At 33.5% G+C, this 20612-nt stretch overlaps 2 protein-coding genes across 6 annotated transcripts; both read left to right on the top strand.

Moving 5' to 3' along the window:
- Positions 1-1549: 1549 nt before the first annotated feature.
- On the top strand, positions 1550-5517 carry LOC133696456 (E3 ubiquitin-protein ligase AIRP2-like). 2 transcript variants are annotated; one of them, XM_062118648.1, is made up of 5 exons: positions 1550-1894; positions 3984-4146; positions 4332-4398; positions 4498-4729; positions 4846-5517. In XM_062118648.1, exons 2-5 carry the CDS (start codon positions 4027-4029, stop codon positions 5051-5053), a joined length of 627 nt encoding a protein of 208 aa, XP_061974632.1. In that variant the 5' UTR covers positions 1550-1894; positions 3984-4026; the 3' UTR covers positions 5054-5517. The 2 variants fall into 2 exon arrangements, with proteins under 2 accessions (XP_061974632.1, XP_061974631.1); XM_062118647.1 differs by lacking the exon at positions 1550-1894 and adding an exon at positions 2603-3491.
- A 4522-nt stretch (positions 5518-10039) lies between these two features.
- LOC133696613 (two-component response regulator ARR11) lies at positions 10040-14644 on the top strand. 4 transcript variants are annotated; one of them, XM_062118840.1, is made up of 5 exons: positions 10040-10462; positions 12370-12522; positions 12669-13055; positions 13239-13315; positions 13446-14644. In XM_062118840.1, the coding sequence occupies exons 1-5, from the start codon at positions 10333-10335 to the stop codon at positions 14337-14339; spliced, it is 1641 nt and encodes a 546-aa protein (XP_061974824.1). In that variant the 5' UTR covers positions 10040-10332; the 3' UTR covers positions 14340-14644. The 4 variants fall into 4 exon arrangements, with proteins under 4 accessions (XP_061974824.1, XP_061974825.1, XP_061974826.1 ...); XM_062118841.1 differs by having other exon boundaries at positions 10328-10462; positions 11227-12522; XM_062118842.1 differs by having other exon boundaries at positions 10338-10462; positions 11409-12522.
- The last annotated feature ends 5968 nt before the right edge of the window (positions 14645-20612 follow it).

Genomic DNA, 20612 nt, shown 5'->3' with positions numbered 1-20612 from the left:
AAATAATAGATTCATCACAACTCAATTATTCTATTGTAACTGAGTTTAATATTTTTTAAAAATTAAATATATCACAAGCTTATATATTTTAATTAATTTTACAGGTCTTGAAATAAATAATTATATAAATTTTTAATAATTATCATATTATTAATTATATGGTTAAAACTTGAGAATACAGGGAAATATATATTTTTAATAATATATATATATATATATATATATTTAATAATATTAGTAATAGGGTTAACCGAGTGAACGGATTAACTTTGATGTGATAAGGGCAAAGATCTGCGTTGGTCCCGCCAAAATCTTAAACAACAAGAGAAATGATCGTCTGACTTCGGAAGCCTCAGAACATTACTAAGCCGATGACATGGCATCTTATTAGCCATTAAATTTCATCCATTGGTTCACAACAGAGGAGAGAATCTTATGTCCATGCAAAACATTAACACCAAAAGTTGGGTATGGTGAAATTCTATCCATTAAAAGAATACAGAAGAACTCCAATCAAAACGGTCCATGAAATCTGACTTGTTTTTATAATTGATTGTGTTTTCACTTTTAGTTGGTCGGTCGATCGGTTGAAAGTTGAGATGTACAACAATAATAATAAAAAATTTGTATTGTTGATTATGATATGAAATTTGGTGTTTATATATTAAGAAATGATTATATATTCATTTCTTTTTTTTTAGTTTAGGAAGTTCAATGATAAAATTAATAATTTTTAAATGGAATAATAATAAACAAAAAGAGTTTTTAATTTTAAAAATAAGGATGCTTGTTACTTACCTTTAGTGATTAATGTTATGAGATATATAAGGTTTTAGAATATCAAAAAATAAACTATTTATTTAGATAGTTTAGAATATATTTATAACTACCATGCCTTATTGTTTTTTTTGAAAAGTTTTTTATTTTTAAAGATATTAATAAACAATAAATATTTATTACATATCATTGATAAAATAAAAAGTATAATAAGCTTTTTGAGAGATTATTTTATACTTCTATAAATGTAGAGGAATAATTACCAATAACATGAAAAGTTAATGTAAATAATTCGTAGATAGAATTCTAGGATCCTAACATGGATTTTCAAGCCCAATTAAGTTTGATGTTTGGCAAAATCTAAAAAAAATAAATTTAATATCCTGTCAGATTCACGATAACTTGAACTCAACTCATAATTAAACCTAAACATGTTAGATCTTGGAGGATATCATTTTCGTGTTTAGTTAAATTAACACTCTGTTTATATATTTAGAATTTTTTAAAGCACAAAAAATTAAGTAAAAAATACTTAATCATGAGTTGAATCTCGGATTTATTTCATTTAAAAAGAACTAACAGCTAGAATATGCTTATTTGTTATTTTTGTTTGTGTTTAATTAGCCTAAAAATCTAGTTTAAAGTGCTGGTCATGAGTTGCGGTGGGATCTATTTTTTATTTTTTTAATAAAATAATATTGTTTAAAAAAAACTAAAAATTATTTATCTAATCATGACTCGCCAGTCACAATCCGGATAACTTTTCAAATGGCTAAAAAAAAAAACCCAAAATGTATAAGATCCCAGATGAACAGCTTTGACAGGATTCTCGGCTATTATCACCATCAACACCGCCGCCATGAAACTTAGCTTCCGTGACTCAGAGGGCCAGGTTTCGTCAAGTGCTCATAAATACATCCATGGGGATGTTCAACAATCTGGTTGTTGGAGAAGCAATGAGAACGGTCTTCGGTCTGCAACTAGCTGTCTCATCGGGCTTCACTAACCTGATATATAGTTGAATCTGATCATCCACTGCTCAGCCAAGCTTTATAATGCAGGCACGAGTTGGGCAAATCCTGTGATGATATTAGCTTCTTTAACCCAATCTTTTCAGGTACACAACTTTAGGGTTAATCTTAAGAAATAGCAATCAATTTGCAAATTGTTTGGCGTCTTTTGCTAAAACTTGCAGGGAGGAGTGTGATTTTATAGAGGATGTTCCTCCTATTGCCTTATTTTTACGTCACGCATGATGAACCTTCTTTCTCCAGACATTATTAACTAACGAAAGGATTCTTGGGTTCCTAAAAATACAGTCGAGGTTAGTATGAAAACTGAACATGAAAAATATTATTCTCACTTTTTGTTTTTTATACTTTGATTGGAATATTCAATATCGAAGAATTAAAAAGTTATATGAAAAGTTTATTTTTTTCAATTTATAAATTTGTTGAGTGGCAATAACAACAAAATAAAAGAAAAGGGGATGATGGCAGCCTCGAAATTCACTTCGAGGGTGAATCTATAAAAGAGAAGTGATATTTAAAAAAAAAATAATTTTTTTTAATTTTTTTATAGTTTTAATGTATTAATATAAAAAAATATTATTTTAATTAATTTATTTTAAAAAAAACCATCAGTGAACACGAAACAGTATATTGTTCAGGTTCAAGTTTGAACATAAATCAAAATCATAATTTAAGTTTAAATTTATAGGAGGTTTGAGAGTTTGATATTTATTATTTTTTAAAGTGTTTTGTTTTTGTAAATATATCAAAATAATATATTTTTAATTTTTTAAAATTTATTTTTGATATTAGTATATCAAAATATTTTTAAAAAATTAAAAATATATTAATTTAAAACAAATAAACAAATATTTTTAAAATACAAAATAACCTATATCTAAATTATAGAACCAAGAACACCCCCCGCAGGAAAGAAAAGTTGTGAAAAAAAATTCTAATTTCGGATTGGTAATTTAACATTGGGATAAATGTATTACAAGTACACTCATATTTAGTATCTCTCTCCTTTTTTTGTCATTTGAGTAAATTAACTTTTTTAAAACCACTAATCAAGTATTTTTCGTCCAGTTTTTATTAATTGTTTCATCATTTGATGTGTTCTTTACCTCCACGCTATTAAACTATAATTCTTCTCTTTCACCCTTGGAGGGAACCTTCCCTCCCAAATTATTTTCCCTACATGGCACGATTGAGAAGATTATTTTTATAGAATTTTTCCAAGAACAAGGGTGTTATTGAAGAGGATAAGGAGGAAGGAAAGTCAACATCAACAACAAGATGAGATACCTTAGCCCAAGTTTTGATTTATATTTGTTACAGAAAAATAATGAATGCTAAGGAAAGGAAAGATACATTGGACAGACAGACAAGGTATCTCTTTCTTTTCTCCAACTGTGGAAGAGGTTTGATCACTAAGCAATGCCTCTCTCTCTCTCTCTCTCTCTAAGAGTCTCCATCTTCTTTTATCCTTCTTTCCCTTCCAAGTTCCAACATTCCCTCAACAGAACGAAGCCATACCAACTTCCTCAAAAGACATCTTTTTCTCATCCTTCCACTCTTTCTCTCTCCCCCTTCTGAGGAGTCAAAAGAAGAGAACCAAATGTGGCAAAAACAGCCCAGTAAATCATCCTTTAGAGAATCTCTCAAAGCTCTTGAAGCTGATATACAACATGCCAATGCGATGTAAGGCTTACAATTTTATTCATTTACATACTCCTATGCTCATTTTGATATTTTATCAGTAATTGGGAAAGAACCCTGCTTTACTTTCCTGGTCTTGTGTGATTGCCTTCTTCTGTTCAGTTGAGGTATGTGGGCTAGAAATCTGTCACAACAAAGATAATTAATTTTTAATAAACAAAGATAGAGTTGATGAATTTGAATATGAAATTGGGTTTATGATGGATGATATGTGTCTCTCGCCTTTGCTTTTCTAATTTGGTTACAAGTGCTGTAATTGGAAATGGGGCATATCCATTAACAATGTTTCTTATTTTCTAATACATTGTGGTTCTTATTTTCTTTTCGGGATTCGTTTAGACACAAAGTTTGACTTTGATCATTTTTCTAGTTTGCATTTATTCTTCATGTAATATTCCTTCTATGCTTGTTGTAAACTGTTAAGGGTTCATTAAATTGAGGTTTGATAGGGGTTTTTGTGTGGGGTTTTTGCAGGGCGGCTGCTCTCCCAGGAGATTGTGGTGGGAACTGTGTGCAAATGAGGTTGTCATATAGCTCCTTTGCCCCCTTAATCTTGTTTTTGGTGGAATGGATGGACTATAGTTGTACAGATGCCCTCCCTAGTTATTTAGGCCTTCTCCACATACTTGTATATAAGGTAGGTTGGTGTTTGGTTCAGCTTATACTTAATCACTTCTTCTGAGTATTATTTTTGGAAGAGATTAGAGGGCTTAATAAGAGGGTTGTTTGTTGAAATGCAGTTCTGAGGGTTTTTTTTTTCTCTTTCATTTTCTCCCTTTTTAGTAGCTTTAAAACACTCGAATTAAGTTCATTTTTATCTAGGTATATGTTGATGGAATGCCATCGTTGTCCTCCAAAGAAAAAAAGGCCAGTTTAAGGGAATTTTATGGTATGTACATTTCAAGGACTTTTTGCTATTGGCTTATTGTCCATCTTCTCTTCTTTCTTGTTTGACCTCTGAGCGCTTTCAATTCACCTATCCTTTCAGCTATCATATACCCTTCTCTGAGACAGCTTGAAGGTGAGTTTATTGAAGTGGAAGATAACCATAAGAGAAGCAGCACTGATGTTTTGAGCAGAAAGAGAATGGAAGACCAGAGGAAGCTATCTGAAAGCGATTTTGAGAGAGACGAAGAGTGTGGGATATGCATGGAAAATAGTGCAAAGATGGTATTGCCCAACTGTGGGCACTCCTTGTGCATCAGCTGCTTCCATGACTGGTAAGTCAGTTTGCAATTGTTCATTTACTTCTTGGAGGTTGCTTCTTAGCATAACGATTAGGAGCTGCACTTTCTGATTCTTGTATCTGCGAAGTAATGTAATCAAATTTGGACAGGAATGTGAGATCTCAGTCCTGCCCTTTTTGCCGTGGCAGCCTAAAGAGAATGAGCTGTACAGATTTATGGGTTCTCATTAGTAATGATGATGTTATCGATACAGATGCTCTTGCCGGGGAGAATCTAAGGCGTTTCTACCTTTACATGGACAACCTGCCTTTTCTAGTGCCTGAGACTCAAGCGATTCTGTTTGATTACATGATCTGATTTGCAGAAAAAGAATGCAGTGATCATACAGACTGCCAGCCATTATTGTACATACTAGTATACGATGGAGTAGTTCGATCTCATCCACCATGTGGCTGGTTAAAAATGACGTTTCAGTGGTAGCTGTATGTGATCAACTAAATTGCTGGATGCTTCCCCATGAGTTATGAATCAGGTGGCAAGCAGGTGATTTGAGAACTCAAGAAACATCATTGGTGGCCGCCACAACATGGAAGGTTAAGCCCTGCATGTATATGGGATGAGCAATACATGTAATTAGTAAATGCGAATAGAAAAGATAAGCATGGCATTCAACTCAGCTTTTTGGAACCTGAGTGTTGGAAATGAAGAAAGCATAGAAACTTATTGCTTGTGTGATTACTTGGCCTATGTTTACCACGCTGTGTTAGTACGGCAAATATCATGGATCAAATATATGATATATGACATGTTCCTTGCTATCATGAGATTGCTTAAATAATCAACGGGCCTGCCTGTTCATGTCTTTTCTGTGGTTCAACCTGTTTGTGACAGCTGAAACTTTCCATGGCTGGTTTTAAATAGGAGGCAGCTTAATTTAAACCCTTCAAAATATTATATTCTCATCTTAACATCACTCAGATAGTAGACGTTTTAAGGAGGTGACTATTCTGAAACTGCTGTTTGAAGGATGGCAGGTGAGAAATTGTATAGGGAAAGTAGTAATTAACGATATCTATTTCCAATTCTTCATGGTTATGCAAGGAGGGGGTCAAAGAAAAACACAGCATTCTCGAAGTTGCTGCTGCGAGCAGCATCAACTTACTTAGCTTGTTCTTGCAATCGCCAGTCGGGCTTCAGGTTTTTCTCCATTGGTATCTTTTCCTTTCACTTTTGCTTAGGAACACAATCTCGTTTATCCTCCCTAAAGATAAATGTATTAATATTTAATAGAGAACTTGCTTGAGATTCTCCAAATGATCTCGAATCCAGTTGATAAGTACATCCAAATTATGAACTGAAATTATCAAGGGCATGTGCGCTTGAACTTAATCTCCTTAACTAGAAGAATACAATTACTGCTTATATATGGAAGTCATTATTATTATTCTGAGAATTACTGCTTAACCTTCCTGCAGTGATGGGGCTGTATCGTATCCAACAGGGAGGTGGCCCGTTTGGCCTAGTTATCGTAATCCAATCTGTCCGGTGAATCTGAAATCAGCTCCATCTCATACACCACGTTCCAGGTCCTTCTTGGACCCAAAACCGGTGGCAAAAAATAGGATTAGGGGTGATAACCACGGGCGCCGACGCCGCATATCACTTGCAAAACAGAAGCTCGATTTCATTATTCTTTCACAACAAGACCATGCCTTGGGATAATGTCAAGCTTGCTCAAACACAATGATAAAATAGAAAAAAAAATAAAATCGTGAGACATTATTTTAATGTAGAATCTAATGATGAATCCAACTACTATTGTAATAACTTTTGTGTTGTTAATTTTATTTTAATATTTAGCATCACGAGGTTGCATAGGTTGCTTTAGTTTTACATGAACTTGTAAAACCAAAAACTTACAATGACAATGGTGCCACAAAAATCCCGCAATATTGCAAAAAACTAGAGGTATATTTATATAGGATATTGTGTTTGATATTATGGTACATGATAATTTTTAAAATTTTTTAATATTAATACATCAAAATTATTAAAAAAAACACTAAAAAATACAATTTGATATTTTTTTTTTAAGTAAAACACACTTGAAAACAGAAACTACCAAACTACTAGAATAAAAACCATGCTTAGGCACTTTATTAGCCGCGTCAAAAACTAGATCAGGGCATATTCTCGAACACATTGTTCATTCCATTATTTATTTAGCATCTCCCAGCAGGTAATTAGAAGATTAGATAGTGAGAAAATTAAATAATGAATGCATAAAGTTCAAAGAATAAAAAGATATAAGATTTAAGCATCATAGGAGGGAATTAAGGGGAGAGTTATATTCTAAACTTTTAATTAAACAAATAAAAAGCAACACCCCACTTAAGAGAAATTCCCTATTTGTTGCTTACCCTCTTTTTTAGTATATAATTCTCTCTCAAATAAAGTAATTGGTAGTGGGCATTTCCTTTTAGAGTTTTCCTCTTCCTTTTCAAATCCTTTCCTACCCCACTCTCAAAAGGTAATTAATCTTTAATTAAGCATTGATTGTCGAGAGCTTTCTTAATCATCCATATAAAATCATTAACCTAAGAGAATAACCAGCAAATTACTCTAAGATTGGTCTATGGTTAAAAGAAAAGACGTTAGACCCACTAATGGGGTTCGAGATGTACTTGCAAATCAGTACTTTGGTATGTGTTTCAGCTTGAAGAAAAGCGCAAGTGGCTGGTGATCAACTTCTAATTGCTAATTAGAGGGCTTAAGTGATTGATTATTGGTCCTAAAACGGTGATTAATTAATGATGAGATGCCCTCTTTTTATCAGCACCAAGTTTGGAGCAAATGGCACTACTAATTGTGGCCTCAAAATCTCTTGCTTTTCGTAAGTTGCTATCGTGGCCTCAATCAACGACATCTAGCTCTAGATTAAGATACCGATTGCCATTAATTCCTTTCACATCACAATCACACCATGAACGATTGAGCATCATTCTATATATCCAGCTACAATAAGAAATTAATCATGCGAATCAACGGTTAGTGAGCTCTTGAAACGTTTTCCTTTTACGTGAGAGTGCTTAGGTCACGAGCCTGCATGTCATGTTGGTATTTGTTTACATTACTTGGAGAAAACCATCAGCAGAAAGAAGCTCAATTACTCTGTGGAAGGCTTATAAATCCCGTTGCGTTGAGTGCTGTGCGTTCCACCATCACAAACAACGCAGGAGATAGAAGAAAAAGACGTGAGCAAAACTGGTGCGCTGAAAAAACTTTGATCTCATAGCTAGAGCTAGGTAGAGATTACGTTGGATTCCCACTTCTAGCTAGGTTTTCAAGCTCAACACATCATCAAAGCGTGGAAAAAACGACCCAATACATGCGTGACAGCAGCCAGAACTAGCTCGAAAGATGAGAGATTTCCAGCTTGACATTGAGAGGAGGAGTTGGTGCCACTTAGTCATTGGAATTTGCATGGTTAAAGCTTGTTGAATGCAGCTCGTTGAGCTCCAACACTTCTGGTTCTTGCTGGGTCATATGATTGTGTACCCTTTGGACTAAAATATTACAGAACCTTACACAACCATGCATGTATGCACATAAGGATGTTTTAATTTATTAGAATTATTGAGAATCCATATTCCATAGGTTTCCATTCTCCCACCATTGATAATTTAATATAGAGTTCTTTCCCTTTCAGTGTGTGTGTGTGTGTGTGTGTGTGAGAGAGAGAGAGAGAGAGAGAGAGAGAGAGAGAGAGAGAGAGAGAGAGATGAACTTGGCTTGTGTTTATATTTTAGGTCTGGTCTTTAATATATTTTTATAAGCTTAATGGTTCTCAATTTGTTTTTATATTTTAGATCATTTTCTAATTTGTTTTTTAGCATATACTTTTATATAAATTAATGCAAAACTTTTTTTTGTGAGAAACTTAAGTTTAATATAGTTTTTTTCTAATTATTTTTATATATATCAGGTCGGTTGTTTCTTATTTAAGAGCATTTAAATAAATTTAAATAAAAATATTAATAAAATAAGGAGGATTATATAAATAAATTGGATTTAATTATATTTATAGAGATATATAAACAATTGAGCTTAATATATAAGTTGAGGGAATTCTAGCTAGGGTTTAACACTTGGGGTTAAAAACAGATCATAAATACACATGCCCACTGGTAATGTTTTCCATCAATAAGAATAGATTACAAGAAAAAAAAGTGATTAGCCATTAATTCAATCCAATTAATCTCTCCATCAATATCGAAATTATTGGTGGATTCCACCAATATCGAAATTACTGAAGGATTCCACCAATTTAATTTATTAACATCACTTCATCTTATTAAAAATACTATTTTTTTACTATTTTAATTTAATTTAATTCCACCAATATTTTATGAATATATTAAAATAATATTTTTTTATTTTTAAAAATTATTTTTAATATAGCACATTAAAATAATAAAAAAACATATAAAAATAATAATTTAAAATAAAAATAATATTTTTTAAAAAATACTATTTGGAACATAATTCTAAACGACCATGCGTTGTCCTTAACTCAACATTAGTCTTTCCCTTAATTATTTCATTAAGAATATAATTTAATTATTGGTTCAGAATCCATGCAAAAAAAAAAAAAAAAACAAATATCACTGGAGTGAAGATTATCATTAAAAAAACAAAAAAAATATAAAAATAATAATTTAAAATAAAAATAATAATTTTTTTAAAAAATACTATTTGGAACATAATTCTAAACGACCATGCGTTGTCCTTAACTCAACATTAGTCTTTCCCTTAATTATTTCATTAAGAATATAATTTAATTATTGGTTCAGAATCCATGCAAAAAAAAAAAAAAACAAATATCACTGGAATGAAGATTATCATTAATCAAATTGGATTAACTTTTAAAATCCCCTGAGATGCTTATTTTTCCATTCAAACATTCTTTAATAATTCCACCTCAGGTTCTATATATCTTTACTAAAAAGTGAATTCTACGTTAGATTTCTCACAGCTAATTCCAATCTTTTCTCCGTTTTGAGCTGCAAAATGAACATAATTTCCTCCATCTTTTATTGCCATGAATGATCAAAGTCAAGCCGAAAGATCAGAAAAGTGTTTCATTTAATTAATTTCTCCTTAACAATGAAGTTATTCATAAAATAATTTTGCATGTTAAGAAATGACCCAATATACGAGAACAATACTCCACAAAAATATGAAATTTATGAATTATTTTTATAATAAATTCCTGCCAATCATGCCTCATAATTTCTCTCGTGGAGAACCTGTTGAGTGCTTAGGGAGGGAGGGAGGGAGGGAGGCAACTTGAGGTGGCAAAGAACTCAGCAGGAACCGTTAAGCTGAAACCTAAACCGGCGCCAAAGACAATATTCTGTTGGGTGCTTTCTTTTTCGTTAACTTTCTCAACAGTGCATGTCTCTCTGTCTCTCTCTGTCTCTTCTTAAAACCCAAACAAACAAACAAACCCAGTTTTCACTTTAAAAACCCAGACAGGTTTCTCTCCTTGAGGACTGCTACCACTCTACTCTCTTAATTCTCACACTCATTCATAGCACTGACTCTGTCTCTCCGTCTCCTTTTCCGTCTCTGCCATGATGGAGAATGGTTTCTCCTCTCCCCGGAATGATTCGTTTCCTGCTGGTCTCCGTGTTCTCGTTGTCGATGATGATCCCACCTGGTTAAAAATCCTTGAAAAGATGCTCAAGAGATGCTCTTATGAAGGTTATTAACTGTTTTCCACCTCGGTTTCTTGCTAGTACTGCTCTTCTTAGTTGCTTCTTGCGGTTTCTTTTTCACTTAAAAACTGCTGTTTGTTTGTGAACTGGGTTTTATTTTTGCCTCCCATGGTTTCATTTCTGTTAGATGGTGACTTCTACTCCATGTTTCTTAATTTCCTGTTATTTGGTGTTTTCTTTCAAGGGATATCTTACTTTCTTTGTTATAAGCTAGTCCATGGAGAATTCGCAATTTTTTTTGGTTTTTTTAGTTGAGCAAGTGACATGCCACTAAAGGGATCATGCTAAATTGTGCACGGAAGGTTATTCTATTGTTTTTGAGCATTTCTGGGGTAAATTGTTTCCAGGAATTCTTCATGTCACCTCAACTAATCTAATCAGAAGCAATTTGTTAAGTGAAAGCATTTCAAGTTGCAAATTTAGAATGTGTGAATTTCATCTCTGTAGACTGGCTCATTTGTCATTGAAAATGTGGAGTAATTGCAAGGGGTTGGCTCACTTGTGGGATTTTGACTTAAAAGTCTATAAAAGGCTAAAAGTTGTCTTTGAGTCGATTAGGAAGTGCTTTTATTCTCCTTATTGAAAAAAAAGAAAAAAAAAGTTTTTTTATCCTCACACTTCTTCTGTGATCTGTTGCTTCTCTTGATTTCAAGATTTCAACTCTGGAATTACTTTTTTGAACAGAAATATGCAAGTTCATCAATGATGTTGTGCTACTCTTTACAGATTTGTCCTTTTTCTTTTTTGCAGCTGGTTAGAGTAATTAGAAGGTTTATTGATGTTTGCTCCACTTGCCAACTAAACTAATGAAAGTATGATACACAGAGACAATGATTATATCTTCCAAAAAGTTGAGTCTGAACTCCACGGAGTTTTATTATTCTAGGCATTAGATGATGATAACTTACAAGTATGATTGATGGTTAGTGCAGATTTGTTTACTTTATGAGACAGCATGATTAGGAACTACAATCATTTTGATCTGCTACAACGTATTTCATCGAACTTCTTCAATATGTAGCACTATAAGGAGCAGTTAATGGTAGGAATTAATGTGTTGGATTCTTGATGGAATGTTAATGTATCACCAAACCTATTGAAACGGCACCGACTTGGCAAGGAATTATAGCTCATCTCAACTTGTTTAATTTTTATCTTCTGAGGGTATTTAATTACCTCAGCTGTAGTAATCTCAAGTGTGATGAGATTGAATAATCTGTCTGTCTGGCAACGTTGTTGGCTTTTATGTGTTGATGGTTCCGGTCATAGCTATCATTGTAGCAAATGTTGTTGCCAATTATATTTGCTGTTTAAAGTGATTCTGGTGTTGAAGACCCAAATAATGATAAAGACAAAATCATGATTCGATTAACACAAATATTAATAGATATAAAATGTATGAAATTACAAGATTTTTAAGGATATTTAACAAAATAAATTTTGTTTCACCACAGAACTAATAAGCATCGATTTCCGAATTTTGATTTCAGGCCATGTAAACTACTTCCGTGGCTGCTTTTTCTTTTGTTTTTTTCCCTTACCAAAAACTTAATGGAAGTGTAGTGGGTGGAAAAGCACCTCCATTGCAGTTCCAAACACATGCTAAGCTGAGCTAATCATTTTATATGCTAGCATTAATGTGCCCTGGCATTTTCATTCTATCTAGAAGGATATGCTTCATTAATGCAATTCCCTATAAGTTCTTAAGCACTTAAAGTCAACGTGGTTTATGTTTTTTATGCCTTTAACATCATGATGTTCTTCTTACTTTTTTAGTAGTTCATATCCTCGCAGTATTATCTTGTTCCGTGAAAATATCATTCTATAGCAAGATTCTTGGCTTTTGACCATATGTGGAGTGTTTCACATTTTCATTTGGAATGCTTTGTTTAGTGACCACCTGCGGTTTGGCAAGAGATGCTTTGAACCTGCTCCGTGAGAGGAAAGGTGGATATGACATTGTAATCAGTGACGTCTACATGCCTGACATGGATGGTTTCAAACTGTTAGAGCATGTTGGACTGGAGATGGATCTTCCCGTAATTAGTCGGTTCCTTTCTTTTACTTAAGGAATTTCATTTCAAAGCCAGTCTTTTATATTTTATGTATACATGTATGCATGCCTTTCATGCACTGTATATATAATGGGATGTTGCTTCGGCTTCTGACCAGATGTGCTTGTCACCTAACAGTGATGTCTGTTGACGGAGAGACGAGCAGGGTGATGAAAGGTGTCCAACATGGAGCTTGTGATTATCTTCTTAAGCCTATACGAATGAAAGAACTCCGGAATATATGGCAGCATGTATTCAGAAAGAAAATACACGAGGTAAGAGATATTGAAATTCTCGAAGGGATCGAAAGTTTTCAAATGAGTAGAAATGGATCAGATCAATATGAGGATGGGCATTTTCTCTGTGGAGAAGACCTTACTTTGATAAAGAAAAGAAAAGATATCGAAAGCAAGCACGATGAAAAAGACATTGGTGATAATACTTCTGCAAAGAAAGCTAGAGTAGTTTGGTCTGTAGAACTTCATCAGAAATTTGTCAAAGCAGTAAATCAGATAGGATTTGATAGTAAGTATTTATTCGAAGTTTCATTTCAGAAATTTGGTGATTGGATCACTTCAGGAATTATGAATGTTCATATAATTTATTAAAACTTGATAGCATTGAATTGTCTGTATGTGGTTTTCAATGATATAGCCACATCTTTGTCATGCTTCTACAGAGCAATGACAAGTAATGTCTGTTTGGCAGAAGTTGGTCCAAAGAAAATACTTGACTTGATGAATGTGCCGCGTTTGACAAGGGAAAATGTCGCTAGCCATTTGCAGGTATGAGTTAAGAAAATCAATGGAGGAATATTAACGTCTTCTGTCATTTTTAAACTCAATATGTTTTATGAGCTTTCTTGATTTTTGAGCAGTACCGTCTTTCTCACTGGAAAGGCTTTCTTCCATGCAGAAATACCGTCTGTATTTGAGTAGATTGCAGAAAGGAAACGATTTTAACAATCCCGTTGGTATGATAAAGCAGTCGGACTCACCTTTGAGTGATTCTGCTGGAAGTTTTGGCTCTCAGAATTCAATCAATTTGCAGCCAACTGATGTTTCAAATGGGTGCTATGGATTTTCTGTCAGTAGCTTGGTTCTTCACAATGTGGATCCCAGAAGCCACGATGGTGATAGAAAGATACTTGTTACAACGCCTGTGGCAGAACCCAAAAGAGGCTTAACAGTTGATGCTCCCAATCCTCGTAAACCCAGGATTTCACAGATGGAATTTGGTCATCCCCTTGCACCTCATTTTAATGATGGGTTTAGCCACCTACCAATGCCTGGTCAGAAGCAGCTTACACGAGCTGATTATCCACAGCCTGCTCGAGCCATCAGTTCTGCACCTTCCTTGACAGAAAGAGAAATTGGTTGCCCTGTCAAAATTAAGCCTTCACGTAATGACTACGGCAGCAATGCCAGCCATGTAAGTTCAACAGCAAATGCAGTTGACTCTATCCCTCTTCAAACGAAGACCAACTCGACAAATCATCAAGTGTCAAGCACTTCTAGTATGGAAAATCAAGGCTTGAATATCATATGCCTTACAGATGTGGAATCTTCCAGAAAAAACATAAATTTGGGAATGCCGCCTTTCACTCCTTTGGATGAGGACTTGCAAGTACGTTTTGTTCCAGGTGATTACTATATGAATCTCGGGCTCCAAAACATAGAGGTTCCGGAATATTTTGACCCAAGTCTTCTCACAGACGTACCGATACACTTGAATGATGGGCTGAGGTTTGACTATGAGTTCTATGACCCCACAGAATATTCTCTAATAGATCAAAGCTTGTTTATATGATGATCTCCGTCTCCCTTCAATGATGAAGGATCACCTGGCTTATCTTTTTCTGTACCAATATATTAGAGGGGTAATCTAACTCTGGGTTGGGATCTTATAGTTTCGATCGGTCTGGTCTTGCATGTTGAAACATGTATAAGCATAATAAGGTTCCCTTTTCATGTCCGGCTCAGCTGGTACCTGCATTTCTCTCTGCTGCATGCTGCAACTCTCTTATTCCTTGCAAATTTTGTAATTACATGTTATTTGCTGCTGGAAGTTGAAATCTGATCTTCGCACATCTCATTCTGATGCTTTAACTGGAATGGCTCTGTGTCCATTTTATGCTCATTCTGCTTGATTAATGTAGAGCTAACTCAATTGACGGCATTGTAGAACTCTCTCCGATAAGGTCCAACCCTTCGTTCAGTGGTGGCGCACACTTCTTTCGCCGCTAAACTAAAATCAACTGCTTTTGTACGTACTAAATGGACTGGTCTGTCTATGCAGGTTTTTAATTGAAATTGTGTCAAATACAGCAGAAATGAACAAAAAGAGGAAATAATAGTAGAGGGAAAGGAAGAGAGCCAGTTTCTATTAGAATTTTAGCTCTATTCAAACACTAGAAAATTTAGCTCAAGTGCGAAACCAGGCAACACATTATGCAAAGCTAATATTTGAGAAAAAAACAGAGATTTTATAGTGATAGTTTGACACAGCAGGTGACGCGGGGCAATAAATCAAAAAAATAAAACTAGGAAAAGAAAAAAAAGAAGAAGCAAGGAAATAAAAGCCACGAGGAAGAGAGAATTTAGAGGAGGAAGAATATGTGATTTTTATTCTATTCATCAAAACTGTTTCACAAACTCAAAGACTAATATATAAGTAGCATAACTTAAAATATTCAGCTATTGGGCAAATCTCATCATTAAAAAATATATAACATAAATAACTCAAATAAATAAAACAAGGACAATAAAATAGACTCAAATGTGTTTGGTCTCCTAAGCAAAGAGTAACTGTCTGGGTCTTCCTTCATCGTCTCCGTCTATAAACTCATGTAATATATGGTATGGGTCTGGTGTCCCCATCAACTCTCCCGGAGTTGGAGAAACTCGACCCCGTCAAGTGTAGCTCTAAACGGCTTTAATGGTACTCTAAGAGATCTTGATCAATCTGCTGCAATGTATCTCTAATGATCTAAATGTAATCTGAATTAGATTGGCCTACCCAACGAACTATAAACCATTGAACTCCACCATCCTTAGTAAAAACAACTTGTTCATCTAAAATAGCATCAATAATATCATTTTATATTGATGTCAAGATGAAAGGGGTAGAGGTTTCAATAAGATCATCAGAAGAGGAATTAAATGACATTTCAAAGGGATTATTTGTAATAAGATGTGGTTTCTAATATGTAACTAGATCTTCAATATTAAATGTGCAGCTAATGTCAAAATCAAGCAGTAAATCAATAGCATAAGCATTTGAACCAACCTATTATAGCACTTTGAATGGTCCAGCACTACGTGCAAGAAATTTTCGATTAGTTTTTGAAGGATATTGTTTGGGTCTAACATGTATCATAACATAGTCCCTAACATTAAATGTATTATGTCATCTATGTAAATCAGCTCAAAGTTTATATTGTACATTACTTACTTGAATCTGCTTAGTGATCTCAACATGCAAATTTTGAACTCTACATACAAATGACTTAATTGACCCACATACACCCTAACATAAGGAGACATGAGAAAAAGGTCTAAAGGCTTACCATGCTTGTAACCACGTATAACTTCAAAGGGACTCATGTCTATCGACCCATTAATAAAGCTATTATAGGCAAACTAGGTTATAGGAAGAACCAAATCTTAATTTTTAATATGATCACTTACTAGACATCTCAAAAGGTTGCCTGAACTCTTATTAACCACCTTGATTTGTCCATCACTTTGGGGGTGGTGAACACTAGAAAACTTCAACGTAGTTCCCACCATATGCCGAAGGGTTTTCCAGAAATAAGTCATAAATCTAACATCCCTATCTAAGACTATGGTTTTGAGAAGACCATGCAACTTGACAATCTCATCAAAATAGAGTTTCGCAACTCTAAACGCATCGGTGATCTTAGTACAAGGGATAAAATAAGGTCATTTTAGAGAAACGATCAACAACCATAAAGATAAAATTATGCTTCTTTGTACTATGTGGAAGCCCAAACATAAAATCCATACTTACATCTTGTCAAGGGCAAGTGAGGACATGCAACGGGGTGTAAAAACCAATGTTATGTTTTCTATACTTAGCTAGTTGACATATTCGAAATTGACCTACAAACTTAACTATATCTCTTTTCAAGTTAGACCAAAAGAACTAATGTCTCATCTTTTCAATTATTTTATTTCTTATAAAGTGTCTTGAATGACCTCCAGCATGAATCTCTCATATCAAAAAATCATGCATTGATGTCTTCACGATACAAAACTTATTATCCTGAAACAAACACTTTTCCTAAAAGTAATAACCATCTACAACATGGTTACTTTCATCTCTCAAAGTCATATTTCTCCAATTTCTAGACAAGATTCATACTTCTTTTTTAGTCTTTTAAATCTAGTAACTTCAACACTCATTACGGATAATAGTGTTACCCAGCGATTTAAAGCATCTGTCGTCTTATTCTTCATTCTATATTTATGTTTCAATACAAATGAATAGACTTACAAATATCAAACCCAACAACCATACATGTGATTGAGTTTTTTTTAGGAGTTGAGATAGTGAAGGGCTCCATGATCGAAGTAAAGAACAAACTTATATGGTAGCAAATAATAACACCAATAGCACAAAGCCTAATCCACTGTATAAAATTCTTTATCATAGATTAAGTATTTTTGTTTGGCCTCGTTAAGTTTCTCATTAAAGTAAGCTATAGGGTGACGTTCTTGACTAAACACTCCACCTATACCAACTCCCAAGATATCATATTCCACTTCAAACACCTTAGTAAAGTCAGGAAGATGTATTATTGGGGCCTCTCTCATCTTCTTCTTAACTTAATCAAATGTCTTATTAGCTCATTTACTCCATTGAAACTCACCTTGTTTCAAATAATTCATAATAGAAAATATGATAGTGCCAAGTTCCTTGATGAAATGATAATAAAAAATCGCAAGCCCAAGAAAACTACGAGCCTTATGAATATTCTTATACTTAAACCAATCTACAATCATTTGGATTTTTTAGGGATCAACAAAGACTTTCTCATGTGACATTATAAACCCTAAGAAAACCACTTGATCCTTGAAGAAAGAGCACTTGAATAAGGTGATCTAAATGTTCGTCCTTGGTTTTGTTATAAATAAATATATCGTCAAAATAAATTACCAATAATTTTTCTCATAAATAGCCTAAGCACTTGTGTCATTACATTTATAAAAGTACTTGGCCAAATACATGACTAACCACTCATATAATTCATCCTTAGTTTTAAATGTAATTTTTCATTCATCTCTTGAAAAAATTTTAATATGATGATACCCACTATTCAGGTTAATCTTAGAGAAAATTTAGGCATCTGCTATCATATCTAACATCTAACCCAATTGAGGAATTGGAAAATGATATTTTATTATAATCTTGTTGATGACTTAATTATCTACACACATTCTTCATGGTCCATCTTTCTTAAGTGTTAAAAAGGTAGGTACTACACAAGTGCTCAAAATCTCTAGTGTCTTTTATAACAATTCATATACTTGTCTTTATAATTCAGCATGTTCATTATGGTTCATCCTATAGTAAGGAAAGTTTGGCAATGTGGCACTAATAACTAAATTTATGGCGTGTTGAATGTCACACATAAAAAAGGTAAAACATCAAGTAGCTCAAAATGAAAGACATCTAGAAACTCTTTCAACACTTTCCTTACCTCTTTAGGTGGTTTATTTGAATAATTTTTTCTACAACCTCTTTGGCCACTAAAACAAACACTACATACTCTACACAAACCTCCTTGTCAAACTCCTTATGACTTATTATGTTAAGCCCCCTTTTTTTCACTTTTTCCTTCATCTTGCTACTATTATTAGGCTTAAGTGGTAATTTAGAAAGTTAAATCTTTTTACCATAAAAAATAAATGAATATGAATTTGATCGCCCAAAGATGGTAATGTTCAAATCATATAACCGAGGCCTACCTAAAATGATATGTCTTACGTCCATAAAAATTACATCACACCAAATTTCATCATGATAATCCAAGATCTTTATGGGAAAAGGATATATCTCCTTGATTGTTGTGGATGTATTGTTAACTCAAGACACATTATATGGTTTAGGATGTGGGATATACTTTAAACCTAAATGATATATGCTACCAAAGGATATTGTATTAATACAACCCTCATGATCTTGCAGGATTTATCTCCACATTTAATATAAGTGTAAAAGATAACATTTCTCCTTTAATACTCGATTCCTTTGTGTTAAGGTACATCTAATTACACTTAACCTTGTTGTCTCCCATCCTGTAAAGTTTTTCTTGATCTGGGCAGATATTGATCTAACACATCCTAATAGGTTGGACTCATTCTCCTTAACATCTAGGTCTTGAAAATTATCGGGATTAGGTTCATACACCTTATCATCATAATTATCTTCCTCACTCATATTCTTTTAATCCTTAATTAACATATTCTTATTAGGACAACTAGAGGAAACATGACCAAAACCTTGATACTTCAAACACTTAATCATTAAGGTCATCTTAGATGCTTTATGAAGAATACCTTTACCATTGTCTTCCCAAGGTATCTGAGCACCAATAGGATTGGGTTTAGAGGGTGGAGCACCCAATAAAGAACTATTATTACCAGGTTAGAACCTAGAAAGGATACTACGGTTGTCTTTACATTTCGTACACTGACTTTTTATAACCAACTCGTAGTTTTGCACTAAGGTATAAGCTTTATCAAGGGTGGACACACCTCTAAGCATAATCTCCTTTTAGGTCATCATTCAAGTCTTTTAGAAATCTACTTAGAGTCATTATCTCATCCTTCCTAACCATTCACCTCTTCCTATACTCATCAGTTATATCATATATTTATTAGTAGGCTTACTTCCTTACTTGAAGTTATTCTATTGGTCTGAGAGATTTTTCTTATAAGAAAGAAGTAGGTATTTCTCTTGTAACTTAGTTTTCATCTTAACCCAATTAGTAATAGGAGATTAACCTCTCTTAGCCAAAGACTCTTCTACACTTTCCCAATAGAGTTGAGCAATACCACTATGTTTTATTTTTGCAAACCTTATCTCTTATTCTTAGACAAATCATACTAGTCAAAGAATTTATCCATGTTATGGACCTAACTATTAAAGATCCATGAGTCAAATTGACCCTTAAAAGTCAAGGCTTCTACCTTGATATGTCTTATGACTCGATCATCAAGGTCATCATGGTCGTGGTGACCCTAATTGTGATTATATTGGAGATTCCTAAGGTGAACTAGTCTTTCATGATAATTTTTAGAATGCTTAATATTATTAAGGTCATCAAAGTCATTATGGCCTTAGTGGTGGTCATGTTGGTAGTGTCTACAGGGAGTTGTTCTTCAATTATTCATATAGTTGTCATTAAAATGCTCATTCTCACTAGATAACTTTATTTGTAAAGTGTCTATGGGTTTTACTCTCCCATAAAGGTTATTCATTTATGTAGATATTTTGTTCATATCAGTTCATATAAGTTGTAATTACTTTTGAATATTCCTAAGAACATTACTAAAGGTTGGGCCTATGGCAATTGTTGAATTCTAGATTGTTTACTAAACAACCACTCCGTAAATACATGCGATACTACTCCTAAAACTATTATTAAGATCACAAATGACATTGGTAAGTAAAATGCAATATAAAATTAAAACTAATATTTAATTATTTATTTATCTTGGAAACCATGCAGTTTATCTTAGAGACTAAGCAATAATAAATTAAATTAGGGGAAAATAGCACGCAAGCAATGTTAGTCCTTTAAATGCACATAAGTAGTCCAAACACAATGTTCCAAATTTCCCCATAAATTTAGCCGAACTCTGTAAATAATTAAGAGGATTGAATATTCAAGATAAATGAATCAATAAGCCAAAAAGTTACAGTAGCTCAAATTGCAAGACATTTTATATATTTTTATAGTCAAGCATAAAAGAATATTATCAATGTTAGTTCTTGTTCAACAAGTGTAAAATATGCTAGGAATAATGATATTTAATGGTTAAAAGAAGTTTG

The sequence above is a fragment of the Populus nigra genome, chromosome 6 (assembly GCF_951802175.1).
Source record: "Populus nigra chromosome 6, ddPopNigr1.1, whole genome shotgun sequence".
NCBI classification, from domain to species: domain Eukaryota; kingdom Viridiplantae; phylum Streptophyta; class Magnoliopsida; order Malpighiales; family Salicaceae; genus Populus; species Populus nigra.
This window is presented reverse-complemented; position numbering and strand designations above follow the sequence as displayed.

What these genes read in the sequence shown, in the direction of transcription:
- LOC133696456 (XM_062118647.1), top strand. Translation starts at nt 3,409, where the DNA reads ATGTGGCAAAAACAGCCCAGTAAATCATCCTTTAGAGAATCTCTCAAA. An exon ending in ATACAACATGCCAATGCGAT is followed by an intron (nt 3,492 to 3,983) that starts GTAAGGCTTACA and finishes GGGTTTTTGCAG; the next exon opens with GGCGGCTGCTCTCCCAGGAG. An exon ending in CAGTTTAAGGGAATTTTATG is followed by an intron (nt 4,399 to 4,497) that starts GTATGTACATTT and finishes CTATCCTTTCAG; the next exon opens with CTATCATATACCCTTCTCTG.
- LOC133696613 (XM_062118840.1), top strand. Translation starts at nt 10,333, where the DNA reads ATGATGGAGAATGGTTTCTCCTCTCCCCGGAATGATTCGTTTCCTGCT. An exon ending in AAATCAGATAGGATTTGATA is followed by an intron (nt 13,056 to 13,238) that starts GTAAGTATTTAT and finishes TCTGTTTGGCAG; the next exon opens with AAGTTGGTCCAAAGAAAATA. An exon ending in ATGTCGCTAGCCATTTGCAG is followed by an intron (nt 13,316 to 13,445) that starts GTATGAGTTAAG and finishes TCTTCCATGCAG; the next exon opens with AAATACCGTCTGTATTTGAG.